The 12,792-nt window shown below is 57.5% G+C and overlaps 6 protein-coding genes across 6 annotated transcripts; 4 read left to right on the forward strand and 2 right to left on the reverse strand.

The window, feature by feature from the left end:
* Nucleotides 1-797: 797 nt before the first annotated feature.
* Nucleotides 798-2,186, forward strand: bgt2 (GPI-anchored beta-1,3-endoglucanase EglC; the record flags this gene model as incomplete). Its single annotated transcript, XM_026742079.1, has 1 exon — nt 798-2,186. The coding sequence occupies one exon, from the start codon at nt 798-800 to the stop codon at nt 2,184-2,186; it is 1,389 nt and encodes a 462-aa protein (XP_026607924.1).
* A 643-nt stretch (nt 2,187-2,829) lies between these two features.
* Nucleotides 2,830-5,625, forward strand: DSM5745_00064 (polysaccharide lyase family 26 protein; the record flags this gene model as incomplete). The annotated part of the gene is made up of 1 exon (XM_026742080.1): nt 2,830-5,625. The coding sequence occupies one exon, from the start codon at nt 2,830-2,832 to the stop codon at nt 5,623-5,625; it is 2,796 nt and encodes a 931-aa protein (XP_026607925.1).
* Nucleotides 5,626-6,301: 676 nt separating this feature from the next.
* DSM5745_00065 (uncharacterized protein) lies at nt 6,302-7,922 on the forward strand (the record flags this gene model as incomplete). The annotated part of the gene is made up of 2 exons (XM_026742081.1): nt 6,302-6,845; nt 6,916-7,922. 2 exons carry the CDS (start codon nt 6,302-6,304, stop codon nt 7,920-7,922), a joined length of 1,551 nt encoding a protein of 516 aa, XP_026607926.1.
* A 795-nt stretch (nt 7,923-8,717) lies between these two features.
* On the reverse strand, nt 8,718-10,024 carry mep20 (putative penicillolysin/deuterolysin metalloprotease; the record flags this gene model as incomplete). Its single annotated transcript, XM_026742082.1, has 3 exons — nt 8,718-8,842; nt 8,921-9,727; nt 9,796-10,024. 3 exons carry the CDS (start codon nt 10,022-10,024, stop codon nt 8,718-8,720), a joined length of 1,161 nt encoding a protein of 386 aa, XP_026607927.1.
* A 1,219-nt stretch (nt 10,025-11,243) lies between these two features.
* DSM5745_00067 (uncharacterized protein) lies at nt 11,244-11,801 on the forward strand (the record flags this gene model as incomplete). The annotated part of the gene is made up of 1 exon (XM_026742083.1): nt 11,244-11,801. The coding sequence occupies one exon, from the start codon at nt 11,244-11,246 to the stop codon at nt 11,799-11,801; it is 558 nt and encodes a 185-aa protein (XP_026607928.1).
* Nucleotides 11,802-12,115: 314 nt separating this feature from the next.
* DSM5745_00068 (uncharacterized protein) lies at nt 12,116-12,481 on the reverse strand (the record flags this gene model as incomplete). The annotated part of the gene is made up of 2 exons (XM_026742084.1): nt 12,116-12,324; nt 12,385-12,481. 2 exons carry the CDS (start codon nt 12,479-12,481, stop codon nt 12,116-12,118), a joined length of 306 nt encoding a protein of 101 aa, XP_026607929.1.
* Between the last annotated feature and the right edge of the window lie 311 nt (nt 12,482-12,792).

Consider the following 12,792-nt stretch of genomic DNA (forward strand, 5'->3'; position numbering starts at 1 on the left):
ACTGTCGATGACCTCACTCAGAGGCAAGACCGATGGGTCAGGGATTCCACGGGTCATTATTCAACGCCAGAGGGACCCTGACTCTAGCACCCTTTGACAAGGAATCTGGTCTACTACGTAGTAAGCATGCTTTACCTTTGCAGCACGTTTTACCCCGTCCACCACTTCCATGACTGGCGATGTGGCGGTGCGCAGCGAGAAAGTCATGTGATGCATTTCCTCCAGGGGAAGTGACTAATTTGGCACCTAGCAAATGACGTCGGTTCTAGAGCCGGGAAAAAGGGAGGTGGCGAATCCACAATTCCATCTCATCTCCGGATTTAGAAGCAGGTAAGACAGCTGCAATCAAAAGCAATATGGGTTCAGGAGGTCGAACAGCTCACTGGTGGCATTTGTGCCCAATGGACTGTACTGCAGATACCCTGAGCCACGTCTCCCCAGGTGTGCCCGCGACAATAAGCACGAGTCTTATTGAAGGCCACAGGCACAGCGGCGTCAGAAGCAGGCACTGTACCACTGTTCGGCGTTCGGGCAGTCGGCAGACAGATCTGGTTAAGCCCGGGAAGGTTGGCAGTGGAGCTGGACATCTTTGATCTATCTTTAGTTCGTCCAGACAACGCGGCCCAGCTCCACCGCGAGTCTAGACCCAGGGATCTCGCTCGCTCGCTCGCTCTCTTAAAGACTTTGTCTCTTAAAAGTCTCTCTCTTCTCCCTCTGCACCACAGTCATTCCTTCACATATTACTTTTTCATCCACCTGTCCTTACCTATACATTCTTTTAATACACACTCGCTACAATGTTCACCAAGACCCAGATTCTCGCTTTCGCTCTTTCCCTTGCCTCCGCCGAGGCCGCCTCCAAGGGTTTCAACTATGGCGCTGCTAACCCCGATGGCAGCGTCAAGGTCCAGGCCGACTTCCAGGCCGAGTTCCAGACTGCGAAGAACCTGGAGGGTGCCTCTGGCTTCAACAGTGCCCGTCTCTACACCATGATCCAGGGCACCGGCAGCACCCCGATCTCCGCCATCCCCGCCGCCATCGCCGAAGAGACGACCCTCCTGCTCGGTCTCTGGGCCTCTGGTGGCAACATGGACAACGAAATCGCCGCTCTCAAGGCCGCCATCGAGCAGTACGGCGAGGAGTTCTCCAAGCTCGTCGTCGGTATCTCCGTCGGCAGCGAGGATCTCTACCGCAACTCTGAGATCGGTGTCCAGGCCAACGCCGGTATCGGTGTCGAGCCCGAGGAGCTCGTTTCCTACATCAAGCGCGTCCGCGAGACCATCGCCGGTACCAGCCTAAGCGACGCCCCCATCGGCCACGTCGACACCTGGAACTCCTGGACCAACAGCTCCAACGCCGCCGTTGTCGAGAACGTCGACTGGCTCGGATTCGACGGATACCCCTTCTTCCAGAACACCATGGACAACTCCATTGAGGACGCCAAGGCTCTCTTCCAGGAGTCTGTTGACAAGACCAAGTCCGTCGCCGGCAACAAGGAGGTCTGGATCACCGAGACCGGTTGGCCCGTCAGCGGTGACTCTCAGAACCTCGCCGTCGCTTCCGTCGAGAACGCGAAGAAGTTCTGGGACGAAGTCGGCTGCCCTCTCTTCGACAACGTCAACACCTGGTGGTACATCCTCCAGGACGCCTCCGGCTCCTCCACCCCCAACCCCAGCTTCGGCATCGTCGGCAACACCCTCAGCACCACCCCTCTCTTCGACCTGACCTGCTCCGCTTCCGGCTCCAAGAGCTCCTCCTCCGCTTCTGCCTCCGCCTTCGCCTCCGGTTCCCAGTCCACCGGCTTCACCTCCACCACCAAGGCTGCCAGCCCCAGCTCCAGCTCCGGCTCTGGCCTCGGCCACGGCGGCTCCCTCGGGTCCTCCGGTTCCTTCTCTGGCGGCCACTACGCCGGCTCTTCCAGCGTGATCGCTTCTCCTTCCGCCACTCCCTCCGGCAGCGCTGTCCCCGGCTCCAGCTCTGGTTCCGGCTCTAGCTCTTCTGGCTCTGGTTCCAGCTCTGGTTCCGGCTCTGGCGCTGCTGGCTCTGGCTCTGGCACCGGCACCTCCGCTGACTCCACCACCACCACCTCTGCCAACCCCGCTGACTTCACCGGTACTGGGAGCCGCCTGTCCGGCTCCATCTTCGGCGCCGCCGTTCTCGTCGCTGCCCTCGCGGTCGCTCTCTAGATTGACTAGACTCGTTATAGCACGGCGCTTGGTATAAAACGGTATAGGGTGTATTTATCAGACTTGACATACCTTCTTTCTGTATCAATTTATTTTACCTATTCTATATCTTGCTCAACCTCGGTAGACATTCTCCGCAACCAAGACTAAACCAAGAAAACAATAAACTCAGCACGAGTCATTAACAAGCGCATTGTCCTCTTCTTCCCATCTCTACCCCGCAGATCGACACATTTCTCCCCTTGAATCCATTTGCTCGGCATCCATTCTCCCCGCCGGAGATTTCCCCTTTCCCCCTCCCACCAATAATGATGCCATATCGCTTGCCTCTTGCTCTATTAATCTGTCCTGCAGTAGCTCGGTCGGGTATATATCTTCTTTCGCTGCAACTTACCCCGAGGCACCCTGTTTCCCCTGCAGTTGACTGCACCTTGGCAGGCTAGTACCTGATGCAATATGAGGTGATCGGGTGATTGACGGACAGCGGGACATTGGTCGCGGATGCCGGGGGAGACGTGATGGGAAATTGCAGTTGACGTGCTGCGAGGGGTATCGTGCTTAAAAGCGCGTTCATCTCTTCTCCCATCTGCTGTTGTGACATTGTCCTCAGTTGACAGGATTGCAGTACTGGTGGATGGTCACAATGAGTTTGTCCGCCTCTCTTCACGCCCTCGGGGCGCTCGGTCTGCTCCTCACAACACTCACCCCACCTGTCTTCTCCCTCCCATCGAGAAACACCACCTCCGACTCAATTCCCATCCACTGGGTCGGCGATACACCAGCCCATGTCGCCGGAACAACCTTCGGTCTCCCCTGGCCGCGCGGGAAATACACATTCAACAACACGCAGTTCTCTCTTTCCGGCTCCGGGGGTTCGGGCGATATCCCGCTCCAGTCGTGGGTGAACGGGTACTGGGCTGACGGGTCGATCAAGTGGACTGGCCATGCGATTCCTGCCCTTGACGGCGTGGAAGATGGCTATACCGTCAATGTGAAATCTGGACGCTCGAAGGGCAACAGCAGCGAAGGCGTCAAGGTCAGCAATGGGCGAGAAGTCACCGTCGACACAGGCAAGATCACCGTTACGTTCCCCAGACGCGGTAGCAATATCATCGGCTCGATCACGACCTCGTCCGGGCAGACGGTCGGGCAGAACGGAAAGCTGGTGCTGCACACACAGTCGGGCGTTGCGGAGGATGTTGCCTCGCGCGCGAACACGACGATCGACTACGCCAACTTTGAGAGCAAGATTTCGAATGTCACCGTCAGCCAGGAGAATGGGGTCCGCGCACTGGTGACGGTTCGCGGTACGCATGCGCCGACGTCCGGCGACCACGACGCGTGGCTGTCCTTCGTCGTCCGATTCTATCTCTACGCTGGCTCGGACGCGATCCGCATCGTGCACAGCATCGTCTTTGACGGAGACGCAGAGAGCGATTTCATCTCAGGTCTGGGCATCCGCTTCCAGGTCCCGCTTGCCGGCGAGGAGCTGTACGACCGCCACGTGCGCATCCCCGGCGTCGACGGCGGATTCCTCCACGAAGCCGTGAAGGGGATTACCGGGCTGCGCCGGGACCCAGGCGAAGAAGTCCGCAGCGCGCAGTACAACGGCACCAAGCTACCGGACGAGAGCACCTGGGATACGCGGGTCACGACGCGCCTGCATTGGATCCCCGACTGGAACGACTACAAGCTCGCGCAGCTCTCGCCGGACGGATTCACGATCCAGAAGCGCACGAAGCCCGGACAGGGCTGGATCCATGTCCCTGGCGGCACGCGATCCCATGGCCTGACGTACCTCGGCGGCGCGACGAAGGGCGGACTCGCCGTGGGACTGCGCGACTTCTGGAAGCGGTTCCCGACGGGCGTCGAGATCTCGAATGCCGCCAGCGATGAAGGCTCCATCACGATCTGGCTCTACAGCCCCGAAGCCGCACCGCTCGACCTCCGTCCCTTCCACGACGGGCTCGGCCAAGACACGTACGAAAAGCAGCTCGACGCCCTGGAAATCACTTACGAAGACTACGAACCGGGCTTCAACACGCCCTACGGCATCGCGCGCACCAGCGAGCTCTACCTCTACGCCTTCGACGCAACGCCCGACTCCGACCACCTCGCCGCCCTCAGCACGCACACCAACGAACCGCCCGTCCTGGCCGCCGAACCCGCCTACATCCGCGAGACCAAGGCCCTGGGCTCGTACTGGGACCTGCCGGACACATCGAACGAAAAGGCCTCCACGATTGAAGACCACCTCTCCTTCCTGGTCGATTTCTACGCCGGCCAAGTCGAAGACCGCCGCTGGTACGGCTTCCTCGACTACGGCGACTACATGCACACGTACGACGAAGACCGACACATCTGGCGCTACGACATCGGCGGCTACGCCTGGGACAACTCCGAGCTGTCTCCCGACCTCTTCCTCTGGCAACAGTTCCTGCGCACCGGCGACGCAAAGACCTACCGGCTCGCTGAGGCGTTAACCAGACACACGGGCGAAGTCGACGTCTACCACATCGGCGACTGGAAGGGTCTGGGCACGCGCCACGGCGTGCAGCACTACGCCGACAGCGCAAAGCAAGTGCGCATCACGCAGCCGCAGTACAGGAAATACTTCTTCTACCTCTCTGGCGGGGACGAGCGAGTCGGCGAAATCCTCACGGAAGCCCTAGACACGGATAAAACATACGAGGTCCTCGATCCAAACCGCAAGGTGCGCACAGACGGCTGGACGCCCACCCCGGGCCAACCCGCCACCATCTCACTAGGCACCGACTGGGCCGGACTCGCCGGCGGGTGGCTAATAGAATGGGAGCGGCGCGGCCCACGCTGGGTCGAAGCGAAGACAAAACTCACGCAGACCTCGCGCGGGATCGCAAACCTCACAAACGGCTTCGTGACGGGGTCCGGCCTCTACAGCAGCACGACGGGCACACTCACGCCCCCACCCGCCGACACCAACAACACCGGCCTCGTCAGCGTCTCGCACCTCAACGCCGTCTTCGGCCTCCCCGAAGTAATCTCCGAGCTGCTGGAGTACTGGAACGACGGCGCCGACGCCCCCGCAGGCTTCAAAGCCGACTGGCTGGACTACTGCTACTACTACGGGGCGTCGCGCGCGGAGCAGGCGGCGCGGTACGGGGTCGACTTTGGGTCGCTGAACTTGGTGCAGGGGCACTCGCGGCTGAGTGCGTATTGGGCGCATGAGATGGGGAATGAGACTGTTGCGCTGAGGGCGTGGGATGCGTTCTATAATAATAATGATGGGTTTACGGCGGATGCGGACTGGGTGGCTGGTGTTGTTGATGGGAGCAGGGTGCTGATTCCGGTGAGCGAGGCGGCGTTTGTGAGTACGAATGCGTTTGCGCAGTATGGGCTGGCGGCGATTCAGGATTTGGCGCTTGTTGGGGGTGTTTTGGAGGAGTCGCCGTATCCTTAGTTGATGATGTTGCGAGATGGTGTTTTGAAGATGGCTTGACGAGGTGGATTGTTGGATTCGAGTATTTTTCCATTCTTCCTCTACTCTTCTACTCTTCTACTCTTCTACTCTTCTACTCTTCTACTCTTCTACTTCCCTTACTGTGACTACTTCCAATTGTTAGTTTCATTTGTTTATTTTCGCTTCTTGTACAACCAATTACTTACGTTCTTATGTCTTGTCTATGAAGCAAATATGAACCTAGCTTCAATCAAACCCTTTCTCATACCATCACAAAGCGTTATATGGACTGGCCCTGTAAATCCCAAACCATCTTTTGCCCTTTCGATTGGCTGTACGCATGATGATTCCCCTCTGCCCTCCACGAATGTGGACAGAAAAGTGGTCCAGCTACAGAATCAGCTCGCTAACAGTATGGTCTGTTTTGATTTGGTCATTGTAGATGAGTCCTTCAGAGGGTCAGTGCAGTGACCTCTCTCTTTTTTTTTGTTTTGTTTGACTGGTTGTTGGCAGGCATTCATTCACTCTCTCCCTCTGGGGCGAGTAACACATCAAGCAGTCGCCCTTCACTTCAGCAGCAGCAACTCCCACTCTCCAGGTAAGAAAATACTTCAAGCTTCAACTCCACCCGTTTGTGTTCTTTCCCACTCTCCAAACTCTTCCACATCGCACCACCATGTCCTCCCAATCCATCGCCCAGTACATGATCTCGCGCCCCAACCTCCCCCCTCACCCCCGAACACTCAAGCACCTGCTCACCCTCCCCCCAGCCCTCTTAAACCGAATCCTCTCTTTCCTCCCGCCAGCCGCCCTCGCCGTCCTCCTCCGCGTCAACCGCTACCTCAACGCAACCGCAACGCCCCTCCTCTACCGGCGCGTCATCATCCATCCAGACCTCGGCGTCGACGCCGCCACAATGCAATTCATCCGCGACCCCAGCCGCACCTTTGTCTACGCCTTGAGCCGGCACTACGAACCCGTGCGTCTCGTCCAGGAACTGGTCGTGCACCAACACTACGCCTTCTACATGCCCTTCGCGGACGCTTTGGACCGCATGATCGCGCAAATGAGGAACCTGGAACGCCTCGTGATCAAGGCTTGCTATGCAACGACGCCGCTTCTATCCGAGGAGCCGGGCCTGGCGGGGCCGCTGAGGGCGCAGATTGGGGGTGTGTTCTCGCGCTGGGCGAGCAGTCTGCTCATGGGGAAGTTGGAGTCTTGTATGTCCCACCTCCACTAATCTATATCCTCGCTATGAGGATCGGGTCGAACTAATGATTTGTGCTGCAGGCGAAATCAGTCTCTCCTTCGACGTCCCCTGGAATTTCACCGAGTACACCGCGCTGCTCACCCACCACACCCTGAAGCGCCTGACAATCCACAACGCGTCCATCCACGATTTCCACACGAGGATGAACACGCACAGCACCAGGCTGCAATCCCTGACCCTCCTCTGCTGCGACATCACGCCCACCGCACTACTTAAGATCTTGACTCTCCCCCGCGCCCTCACCCATTTGAGCTTGACAGGCCCCCGCCAGATCGGAGGGGCAGTGCACACATCCAGCCAGCACGCCTTGTACCTGGCAGCGCTAGAACCGCAACAGAACTCGCTGAAGTCATTTGAATGGACACTCAGCCGCTTACGGATTGCCAATGTAACCCCACTCGACTTCAGCCACCTCTCGAGCCTGGAAACACTAACGTTCACGCCATTCCTCATTCGCGCGCGCGGGACCCTGCAAAACCTCACGCCGCTGGCGTCCCCGTGTCCATTTCCATCTTCGCTAAAGGAGTTGAGGATTCTGCATATTTGGTCTGGCACCGTTGTCGAGGCTGAGCGGATGGTTATGGTTGTGGTTGGGCACTTGAGCCGGAACGGGCAGATGGGGAATTTGGAGAGAGTGGTCTTTGATACGCCGAGGGCGCCTTGGTTTAGACGGGAGTATCCGTTGCCTGCTTTGCCTACCTTGGGTTTGCCGGGTGGTGAGGGACCGGAGACGCAGACAGGAACTCACGATGATGGAGAGGATGCCGCTTCGACCTCGAGTTTGAGTGAAGGGCTGGATACGGATCCGGATCCGGCTCAAACGCAGGAGGAGCGTGAGGAAGCTGGAGGAGATACGGAGACAAAACCATCTCTTCGAATTGAGCGGACGAGATGTCAGCTTGGACGGAGCTTTGCGGCGGATGATTTGGGGGAGTGTCCGTGCTGCGATTATGACCTTGGACGCACGGTCGTGTTTGAGGTGAATGGCCGTGGCGGTGGCAATGGCACTCCCAATGCTACACCCTAATAATGTGCATGCCCACTGCGAAACGCCAAACAACCATGAACTTAGGGCAGTCTCGGTGACATGAGGTCTGATGCGAGTCTGAGCTGGAGTGCCGTACGATACTACCATATGAGAACGCCTGCGCTGGCTGTGGACGGATGTCTTTTTAGCTTGTGCAATAGTCCAAATCGACGATGTAAGATACCATCGGCCTCGTTGCGTAGATGTGCATGAGAACATACCCCCAGGAATCACGTCCGTCTGTCATGAAAACCTTGGAAAATAATACCACATTGAACTATGAACTATGCTGACTATCTAGTCAACGCAGCCAGTACCTGAACCCCTTCCAGCCATGGTAGCCTACCATAGACACCCTAGTCAAACAGCAAACGCTGATGCAATATAAACACCCTCAACGCTCACAGAACTAGCAAGGGGTCTTAATTCCCAACCCGATCCCCTGCGTTCTCCATCTACTAACGTTGGGTCCTATATGAGGGAGCTGAAGGGCACTCGCCCCCCGGTGACAGTGCAACGAATCCGGGCCTCACGAAGCCTATAGCCCCGTATTCCTATATTAACTAGCACCGTCATGCTCGGATGCTAGATGTGCCGTGCATACTTCCGCGCTCCACCACACTCACAATAAGATTACCTTGGATGCCGCCAACGAGGGTGGAAAGGCATAATGTCCCGTCCTTGAAAGAGCTTTCGAATCCAACAAATCACGTACGATTCTTTACCGTGCTATGTACAGGAAGAGAACTCGGTCCGTTCCGTTTCCCTCTTATATACTTGTGTCATAGCCTCAGCTCAAACCATCATCAGCGTCCCTAGCTTCACCACACCACCACCCCAGACCTCTTCACAGTAAATTCGCCCACACCTCAGCTCATCCATCCATCCAGTATCGGTATCGGTATCCGCGTCAAACGCCTCTAGCAGCCAAGGTAAACAGCTACAAACGCAGATTAGCACGCACCACTCGACCCTTCCAGAATCCAAATCCAACATACCATTCGCATAAAGCGCATACGAGTCCGCGTTCAGCAGCGCCTGGCTAGCACTCAGCGACACCGCAGCCGAGTACCCATAGCCATAGTCATCAGTGCCAGGGGAGTACACAGCGGGCGCATGCGTGAACTCATGCAGCGTCGTGGTCGCCTGGTCCTGGGCATAGCAGCTGCCCGTGAGCGCCGGGAGATAGCTGTAGTAGATGTCGCAGTTGGCGATGATGTTGTACGCGGGCAGGGTCCAGGCCAGGACATTGCTGCTGCAGTACCCGTACACGTCCTGGCAGTAGTAGGTCGTCGAGCCGGAGGAGGTGGAACTCGCCTCGGAGGCGACGGCGCGGAGGCGGGCGGCGACGGTGTTACGCGTGGACGAGCTGGTGCTCTTGAAGAAAGTCGAGAACGGGCCGGAGCCGGAGGACGCGGCGGAGGCGGCGCGCGAGGCGAGGGACGCTGCGTTGGAGAGGGCGGTGCGGAGCGCTGAGGCGCGGGTCCCGCTGCACGAGGCCATCACTGTGCGCTTTGCGAGGGAGGCGCCGACGGTTTCGACCTTTGCTGCTTGCGCGCCGTCGACGTCGATGGTGAGCTCGTTGGAGGTGTAGGACAGCGAGCCGGTGACGGCCTTGTCGGTGACGAGGGGGACGATGCCGTTGGATTTGATGGTGATGGGGCCGCCGGAGGAGAGGTCGGAGGTGTGGGCGATGTCGAACTCGTCTTCGAGGGTGGCGCCGGGGGCGAGGGAGGTCAGGACCTCGTCGGAGAGGTCGTTGGTCTGCACGCGGTACTTGATGCCTTGGAATTCGACTTCGTCGTCTGCGTACCGTACCATATTAGCGAGGGCTACAATGAGAAAGGGGACGAAGTGGAAAGGGTAGGCGCACTGTTCCGGAACAGCGAGACCTTCTTGACGGGGCTCGCGTCCTTGAAGAAGTTCAGGTGCATGAAGGTGACCTCCTCGGAGCCGGTGTTCTGGACGACGGCCTTGATACGCGTGTTGTCGACCTGGGAGAGGGTGACCTGCAGGCCGGCGGTGTTGGTCTTGACGTCGACGGGCGAGGCGCTGGCGGCCTGGAGCATGGCCAGGAGGGCGACGGGGGTGATGAACTTCATTGTGGGAAGGCTGGTTGCGTAAGGCGTACTGGATGAGACTGGGATTGAGCTGATGGAGAGAGAATCGTCGGGGCCGCACGGCGGCTTTATACTTCGTCCCTCCTCCCTATCTCTGGTATATCCTCGTCTACCCGCTACCCGTATACCTGCCACCTGCCAAGCGCCTGAAGCCATCTGGAGTCGAGTCGGCGATACACCAAAGCAGAAGGTGGTATCCTGGCGTCGTCTTGCATTGCCAAGCTGCTTTGCTGTAACACTTTCTGGAGCGAGATGAAGCTATTCGGGTCCTGCGCGGTAGCGATCCCTGCGATGGCGCCATGGCATCACCGATTAGGGCAAAGGGCCGGCCAGCCTTTGGACTAGAGAATAGCGAACCCCTGCGCAAGGCAGGCTGGGCTTGCTTCGGAGGGTTCTGGAACGTTATCAGAAGGAAACGGCAGGGCGTGGACTTCCGATAGGTTCAAGGACCCTTGATATCCTCCGGAGTATGTTATTGCACTAAGGGCGCTAGAAGGGCTCTGCAGAAGAGCGTAGCATTGGCGGGAGAGTCTTATCGCGCTTGATATAGGGCTTCGCTAGGAGATCACTGGCTGCGCAACAGCAGGCATTGTCCAGTGACCTTGAATACGCACAAGGCCAGCTGACGACAATAAACTCAGAATCCTCATGCTGACAATAAACTCGAATACTCATGCTGACATGACCGCATGGACAAATCCCTCTCATCCGCCACAATGCTTATTGCTTAGGGTCCCTACCCCAACAATTAATATCAGAGTAAGCCAGTAGCGCCTGGGCTAGTGCAACAATGCAACCCAAGACGCTTGAACCCTTTGAGCAGATCGTGTGATTTGCCAGACCCTGAGATTCGGCCTTGGACTGCAGATCTTCACGGGTGCGCCCATGGCGAGTCAGGACATCGAATCAACTGCTGATAAGACGTGCAATATCGAACAATAAGTACCTACTTATCAGAAGTGTATCACATACCTCGGTAGCGGGGTGTCGGCGGGTGCCGATAGCCCTGCTAACCCTGGGCTTCCCTGTCTAACCGCCAACCCTGCTCTGCTCTGCCACTGACCTCACCTGCATTTATTAATGAGAGATATTAACAACGCAATTAAGACAAGACACCGTCGGCGCGGGGTCTTAATTGCCCAGATAAGGACGTTGCAATCCTAGCCATCGCCCCTCATCCGCCAACTCCACGCTCACCACGATGTCTGGGTCCGTCCGCATCTTCTCCCTCCTCACAGGCCTCGCCGTCTTCGCCCTTTTCTCCTTCAAAGCAATAATGTCGTCCTCTCCCCCAAACCTCGAAATCACACTCTCCTCGCCCTCCATCCCACCATCCTTCTCCGACCCCCTCACCCTCACCTTCGACGTCTCCGTCACAAATCAAGGCGGCAGCCCCGCCACAGTCCTGAAATGGGGGTCCCCGCTCGACGAGCGCGCGAACGTCCTGGGCGTTTTCGAGATAAGGGATGTTGAATCCGACGAGATCGTTCCGCTGAACAGCATAAAGTTCAACCGTCAGCTGCCGCCGCCGAAAGAGGACTTCGTTGAGATTGCGTCGGGCGGGAGTGTGACGGCGGCCGTGACGATCCCGCTTGTGCCGCTTGTGGGCGGGAGGTCGTATACGCTCAAAGCCAAGGGGTGGTGGCAGGCTGTTTGGGAGCGTTCGCTGGATGATGTGCCGGAGAGTGATCTGGATCAGCTGAAGGGGGCGTTGAGGGGGGAGTTTGTCTCTGAGGCTGTGCCGGTGGTGGAGGGGTAGGATGGGATGGTGGGATGTTTTATCCGTTGTCAGCTGCGGAGTCAGGAGGGTAGGGGGCTTGGATATAAGCTCGAGTTTGCGCTCCTTGCATAAGGTTGTCGTTTAGGTTCTGAGTCCTGCACTCTGCACTGCACATGCATGTGACGGTCGTCCGATGCTACGAGGATGTCGAGTCTAACATCCCATTGTACCACTACACTCAACCAACTTGCAATAAGCAGTTATCATTCAATTCATGCATCACTCTTTATTTCATAATACAATGGAAATATAATACAATCCTTCAATGGCCAGCCATCGATCATCCTTTTCATTTACTCAAGGTTCACCTTATCCTCAGGCCCCCCGCGCCCCTCAAACCCCTTCGCCTGCGCCAAACGTCCACGGTCATCGCGGATCCCGCCCTCGTCTTCGTTGATGGGCTTGCGGTCGGAGCCTGTGGCCACGGCGTCCCGGCCATATCGCACACCCGTGGGCTGGTCGAATTTGCGGTCGGCGAACTCGTTGACGCCGGATTCGAGGGCTACAACGTGAGAAGTTAGTCGGGTTTGAAAGGAAAAGAGAGAAGGGAGGGAGGGCGTACTCGAGTCGCTCTTGGGGCCGAGGCCTTGCTTGGCTTGGTAGGAGTTCAGGTCTTGCTCGGCGCGGGCGGCGAGGCGGTTGGCTTCGGAGGCGTCCATTATGGGATGTGTTGAGGTGGGTGGTTGTAGTTGGAGTGGAAAGTGTAGTTGTTGTAGATAGGATGATTTATTGCTTGATAGATGATTGATGTTCCTGGAGAGCAGTGAAGAGGGTCCTATATAGGAGTCACTGCTGGGATGAAATCATGGAGATGTCACTCTCTCGTGACGTCACATCGCAACCTCCACCAGCAGGACCGAACAACATCATCTTTGATTCTTTCTCGTTCTTGAAGATCCATCGTCAGGGACAGCGTCTCCATATCCGCTCTACGTCAGAATTGCGCGTTGCTGCGGTTGCACTTCATCAA

Source organism: Aspergillus mulundensis, assembly GCF_003369625.1.
Source record: "Aspergillus mulundensis strain DSM 5745 chromosome Unknown scaffold_0, whole genome shotgun sequence".
Taxonomy (NCBI): Eukaryota; Fungi; Ascomycota; class Eurotiomycetes; order Eurotiales; family Aspergillaceae; genus Aspergillus; species Aspergillus mulundensis.